General features: G+C 36.2%; 1 protein-coding gene across 1 annotated transcript in view; it reads left to right on the top strand.

Moving 5' to 3' along the window:
* The window catches only part of LHX3 (LIM homeobox 3), a 10,796-nt gene extending 5,726 nt beyond the window's left edge, over positions 1-5,070 (top strand). The window contains exons 3-6 of the mRNA XM_075834175.1: positions 1,043-1,245; positions 2,900-3,051; positions 3,820-3,991; positions 4,525-5,070. Of these exons, the coding sequence (XP_075690290.1) occupies positions 1,043-1,245; positions 2,900-3,051; positions 3,820-3,991; positions 4,525-4,943 (946 nt within the window). The 3' untranslated portion in view covers positions 4,944-5,070. The remainder of the gene's footprint in view (positions 1-1,042; positions 1,246-2,899; positions 3,052-3,819; positions 3,992-4,524) is intronic.
* The last annotated feature ends 2,042 nt before the right edge of the window (positions 5,071-7,112 follow it).

The following is a 7,112-nucleotide window of genomic DNA, read 5'->3' as shown; positions in this document are numbered from 1 at the left end:
GAAAACCATGATGGACTAAACATTCACCCAAGAGCACATGGCCTGAAGGGGTCCATAGTCAATAAGGCAGGTACATTAAAAAGGGCCAGTCACCCCTCCTGACATGTTTTTTGTTTTTTTTAGTAAATACTTGTATTCCCTATGAAATAAAAAATGTAAAACACTCTGCGTTGTGCCGTTCCTTCGTTATTCCTTTAAGGATCTTATGAAAAAAATTGCTAACTGGGTGTTACCATTCCCCTTGTCATAGGGGGCGTGTCCCTACACATTCACTCTGGTAGCACTAATTTCACAGTGTCAGTCTGTGTAGGGACACCCCCAACTGGGAACACCTAAATGTTAATGGATTTATTAATTTCTAGGAGGAATAACAGAGGAACGGCACAACAAAGAGTTTGAAGAAAATAAGCTCCTAAATTGTGATATCACAGGGAATACAAGTATTTACTAAACCAGACATGTCAGGAGAGACGACAGGTACTCTTTAAAGAAAAAGATAAATGCTGCTCAATGACATTACGTCAACATGGTCTCATGTGTAATGTAACGCTGGTGGTTAGTAAGGAGCCTATCACCGTTAGTGGCCAGACAATTCAAGTCTGACTCTTGCTATGGGTAGTAAGAGTGGGACTCTTAGTAGAGTAGGGGCCCCACCTCATGTTGCTCCTATCCCCCCTTCCTATAGTGGAGGTGAGAACAATCACAGAGTCACCCCTCTCCATAAAATATGGAGAACATCACAATCGACAAGTGGTGGAATACTGAATGAGGGCCCCAAACCCCTTCTCACATAAAAGGGATAGGAAGGGTTGGAACTTTTTTTTAATTTGTTTAAATGGGGGGGGGGGGGATTAGCATTAATCCGCTTCTGTAAAGGGGACCCCAATTACAATTTCTTTCGTTGTGACTCCAGCTCCTCTATGTACATGCCAGAACAAAAACTGTCCTACATTACTGGTGTCTTCACATTATTGTGACATCTCTACATAGGATTAAACCTATTATACTGTATCATTACACTATACTTCTATTTTCCCTTTAGGAGGTTTGGGACAAAATGTGCAGCTTGCCAACAAGGAATTCCACCCACCCAGGTGGTGAGGCGCGCCCAAGAATATGTATACCACCTGCATTGCTTTTCCTGTATTGTGTGTAAAAGGCAGCTAGCCACCGGTGATGAGTTCTACCTAATGGAGGACAGCAGGCTGGTCTGCAAGGCCGACTATGAAACAGCAAAACAGAGAGGTAGGTCCTTGTGCGCCCCACAAGCTGCAATGCCCTCCCATGGTCTTGCACTATAGTCAATCTCTGCCCAGTTTGAAATGACTGATAACAGGGAACAATAGCAGATAGTTATTTTATGGCATTTCTTTTAGGATGCCAACAATATACACGTTCGGCTAAGTTTACACTTGCATTACAATAGGAGTTTGTTTCTCGTAATATAATAAAAGCCATTCTTTGTTTTTTTTTTCTTAGACTCTAAAAAAACTCAAATACAATTTTGAAAAATGTTTTGTTTGGAGTTCCATGTGTCTGTTACAAAATGTCTATCTAATCTATCACTAGATCTAGATCTTATTATGTTTATTGCTATATAGCACCTCAGCTATCCCCAGCAATTGCTTTCTATTGGCGTTCCACTTAAATGACTGCCATTATATATATTCATTAATAATTATTAAAAGAGAAATGTGGTGCAACTTTACAACACTTAACAAATCTTGGTAAATATATAAATAAAAAATTTATATTATATTAGAATACGCACACGCGCACACACACACACACACACACACACACACACACACACACACACACACACACACACACACACACACACACACACACACACACACACACACACACACACACACACACACACACAGTTCTGTAATTAGAAGGAAAAAAGAGACTCATAATAGTAAATTGAGTAATTGAATTAAATATAATAATTAATCTATACCAAATGTATATTTTTTAATTTTATTGCTTTAAAAAAAAACAAATGTAACAGTTGGAGGTGTTAAAAAAAACCTATATTTTATATCATCAAAACAGACCTATTTATAATATCTAATCCCATGATTTATTAATATACCGATATATATATATATATATATATATATATATATAGCATGTTTAATTGTTTATTTAAGCCTTATTCACACGAGCCTATTTCACGTCCGTGTTACGCGTGTTAAAATAACGGACGTCACACGGACCTATGCAATTCAATGGGGCCATTCAGACAGTGTTTTTCACGTAGCGTGTTCCGCTGCTTGAAACTCACTGCATGTCCTATACTTGTGCGTTTTTTGCGCATCACGCACCCATTGAAATCAATGGGTGCGTGAAAATCACGGACAGAACACGGTCATACGTGTGCTGTGCGTGATTTACGCAACAGTTGCTAAAGAAATTATGAGACGTTTATTTTTTCGGACGTAAAAAACGCAAGACATATGGATGACAAACGCGCATAAAAAACGCAGACACGCACCGTACACGGATGTCACAGAACTGCAATGCAAGAAAAACACTGCATTTTTTTACGCGTGTGAAACGGACACGTTCGTGTGAATAAGGCCTTATATAAGTTGGGGTGGATTTAGAAACAAACAATAAAAAAAAATCCACATTTAGCAATTTATTTAGCATATTAAAATAAAAGTAAGCAAGATTCATGATAACATGGCCTATTTTACTAGTATTTTTACATAAAAAAAAAAAACTAAAACAACCCAAGCACTGCAATTCAATTTTAAGGCATGGTTTGTCGGATAAACATAAAATAGATTCTTAATTGATAAAACTTATTATGTATTTCACTTTAAGATTACAAACATGAGACTGATTATTACTGACTAAACCCCCCCCCCCCCAAATATTATTTCAGAAGCAGAATCAACAGCCAAAAGGCCAAGGACGACCATTACTGCGAAGCAGCTGGAGACGCTGAAAAATGCCTATAACAACTCCCCAAAACCTGCCAGACACGTCAGAGAACAGCTGTCATCTGAGACAGGCCTGGATATGAGAGTGGTGCAGGTAAGGAACGACCTGCATGTTAATAGGAAAATGTATATTAATTATAGGGGGGGGGGGCACTATCCACATATTTCTGCAGGGGTGCAATTATTTATATCACATTTCTAATCATTCTACTTCTAATAGTCAAACCTAAAATTACATTAGTCATATTTTTTTTCTTTTTCTTTAAATTTAAATTTAACTAGAATGATAGTTATAGTAAGCAGAAATTTCAGAATATTTTTTTTTTGTAAAATTATTAATTTTTCCTTTATTTTCATTTTATTTTTATATTTAAAAAAATAGACTATTGAATGTTATTATGAAGTTACATTGGTAATATATTAACTGTGCATATATATATATATAGTCATTCTATACTTGAATGATAATATTTTAATCATGTCATAATAATTTGATGGGACAGTTAGTAAAATTTTATCGGTAAACATTTTCCATTTCTATCAATTTGTTATCCTTTAATCAGATTAAATTATATGAGACTGCATGACACAACGATATAATCAATATAACTCAGATTCAATGCACAGGCCAAAAGCTATAAATGACAATAAAAAGAGAAATATAATACTGAGCTTAAAACACCTGTTTGATATAATTAATTTCGGTCTATTTTAATATTTTGCCAATTCATTTATTTTGTATTTTATTACTTTAATATTTATATATTTTAATTATAGTATATATATTAATAATAATACGACTTGCTTTTAATAATAATAACAACAACAACAACAACAACAACAACTTCTACTTTATTGAAAGGTCTGGTTCCAAAATAGAAGAGCGAAAGAGAAAAGGTTAAAAAAGGATGCTGGGAGACAAAGATGGGGGCAGTATTTCAGAAACATGAAACGGTCGAGAGGAAATTCTAAATCTGATAAGGATAGTATTCAGGAAGAAGGTCCGGACAGCGACGCAGAAGTTTCTTTTACAGGTAAGTACCTTTTACAGGTAGAAAAAAATAAAATAACTTGTTGAAGCATAGATAGGTAATAGTCAATATAGTCCACCAGCTGTGGTAGCCATATCCAAATATATAAGAAAAGCTTATGTTGCTCAATCAAGTGAGAGTTTGGCAAAGCCGTAGCGTAAAGCTCCTGGCACCAATGCAAGATCTGTAATAGGGCCACCCACACACCATGTGCCAGTTATCATTATTGTTTCTTATGTGGGGGGCACCCTCAGGCACAATCACCTGGGTGTGATTGCTACCTCTTCACCCCCCTGTAGACATGTCTTTGGGAGTTGAAGAAATGTAGATATTTCTGATCATACAATGGTAAGGTAGTGGGTTAGCGTTAAGTACCATGGGTCTTGGGTCATCCTCGAACTCTGATTCCCAGCTCATATTTTTACTGTTGATGCTATTATAAAATATCCTCAATATATATCCTTACAATCGCCAGTCACACTGAGCTAAAATATTAAACATGCTCTTGATATTCTGTTGTATTTTTGTCATTTCAGATGAGCCCACCATCTCAGAAATGAACCATTCCAATGGGATTTATAACAGTTTAAATGAAACGTCTCCAGTTTTGGGTAGACAGGCTGGAAGCAATGGTCCCTTCTCATTGGAACATGGTGGCATCCCAGCTGCAGACCAATATCATGACCTAAGATCCAACAGCCCCTATGGAATACCTCAGTCTCCAGCATCATTACAGCCAATGCCAGGCCACCAGCCGTTGATTTCAAGCTTGGGATTCCCAGATGCTGGATTGAGTATAATGGCTCAAGGTGGGCAAGGAGTGCCACCTTCCATGAGAGTATTAGGAGCTAATGGACCAAGTTCTGATCTCTCTACTGGCAGTAGTGGTGGATACCCAGATTTTCCCACCAGTCCTGCTTCTTGGTTAGATGAAGTTGACCATGCTCAGTTTTGACATGAGGCCTGATCCAAGCTCCCATTTGTCAGTTAAGCTTGGGGGTTAAAACTTTACACTGGAAAGAGATGAAAAGTAGAGCATAATGCAATCGTTAAGCCTGGCTGGGAATCTATAGATGAATAACTTTGACTGCAAGGATTTTGAAGAACATTGGACATATTCATTGAGGACTTCATTGTCCAATTTGTGTTGTCATAATAAGGTATACATATTGGACTAAGAGAGACTTCTATGTATCCATTACAAATCTCAGTGACTTTCTTCTGCACCTTTATCCTTGTGCTATATGGTACCAATCATCTACTACACCATCTTCTGCACTCTATCGGAATACCCACTTTTTGTCTTATTTATATGTATTTCTAGAGACTTTTCAACACCCAAAACAAAGAAAGAGGCGGCTGCTCTGTCTAATTTGGCTTGACTGTACTTATTTGCCGTTGAATTTAAAAAGCAAGTCATTTTTATCAAATTTGCTTCACCCACCTGATAATGGCCACTGGAGAATGTGTTTTTTATTGTTTTTTTTATATATACATTTCTTGCATTTTTATGGGCTCTCGCTGTAATGCTGGCCATGGACCTCTGCTAATATTTAAGATGATCAATTATCCCATTAAAAGAAACCAAGCTGAATGTGGGGTTGAGATGAGACATTCAGACATTTCGGCCACCAATTATTTAGGAAACAATAGAATTGGACAATACAAAATCCAACATACCTAGAAGAACGTCACAGCCTAGTAGACATTAGATTGCATGGGAATCCCACCAAAAAGATCAGGCTCCCATACTAATGTCTGTGGCTTCTACTGGAAGTCTATGTGACAACTTCAGCAGAATCCAGTGTTAATGTACTAACACCCCTATGCCATATATACAGGATACCCCACCACTGGTGCAATGGACCTAGGTGGCAAGGATCCTCAAGGCCAGAAGCAAGCTATATGGGGTGCAGAGGTAGCAATCGCACCTCAGTTCTGATGCTTGAGTGTGTCCAAAGGCCATTCTACCACATGAGATGCCAGTATTAGAAATGGTACATGGCAGGTGGGAGGGCCCTGTTACAAATTTTGCATTGATGCCCAATAGCTTCAAGTTACGTCTCTGCTCTAAGCCAACCTAAAAATAGAGTTCTCGCCTTCGGACATGAATGCATTCCTATAAAACGTGTTGTCAGCTATATCCTACTGAGAAAACACTCTGTAGCCGAAGACTAAATTTTTTAGAAGGGGGTAAAAAATAAATTAATAAAATTACGTAAATATTATCAGTTGTGGAATATGCAAAAACACAGTGGAAATCTTCAAATTTCTCATATGGTATTACTGTCCTTTTGTCAATGCAGATACTGCACTGTCTTGTATAGATGGCCATGGATATAACATATACATTGTAAAATATGACAGGATCTGACTATAGAAGCATTATACAATTGCACTTAAAATCTGTTGCCAAATAAAAAAACAATCTTAAAAAAAAATTATTCTAAATCATTATATTCCCAAATCAACATCCAATGATTATTTTTTTTATTATGGACTTTATACTCTTATTTTTATTATATTGGTTCCGTTGTATCATTTAATGTCGCTCTTTAAATACAGAAAATAAAGCAATTTGGTTTATTGGAAAAAATAAATAAAAAAATTCAGTATGTAAATTGTTCCTGGTACGCTGAATGCTGTGGAATACGTGTATGTCAATGTGTAATATTTATTTGCTCCTTAAATGATCAAACATTTCAAGACATTGAATAAATTTGTCAGCAAAAATGCTAATTCTGTCTGACTAAATTTACTGAGCAGAAATTGTTTCATGGCTATTTATAAAATACAATTTGCAGCCCGTAAAGAACCTTTTTAATTTTTTTTTTTTTATTAAATGTTTTTCTTAAAACTGTTAAATGTTTTATTATATCAAAACAAACATCAAGGAAACAGGGCCTCTATATGTAATTACTTATCAACATAGTTTTAAAAAAATTTTAAGTGGAAAAACAGGTGTTGAATTCAGAACATGTGGAAAAAAATCTGCGTCGTATAATAAATGTCTTAAATAGAAAATAATTACATTTTTAAGTACACTATAGCTGGTTTGGATATTAAAACGAAATGCTTGTCTAGGATTAGGAATGTGGGGTGCATTACCATGTGTCCTAATAAT

This window comes from Rhinoderma darwinii, chromosome 8 (assembly GCF_050947455.1).
Source record: "Rhinoderma darwinii isolate aRhiDar2 chromosome 8, aRhiDar2.hap1, whole genome shotgun sequence".
In the NCBI taxonomy this organism is placed as follows: Eukaryota; Metazoa; Chordata; class Amphibia; order Anura; family Rhinodermatidae; genus Rhinoderma; species Rhinoderma darwinii.
Note: the sequence above shows the minus strand (reverse complement) of the source record. Positions and strands in the feature narration are given on the sequence as shown.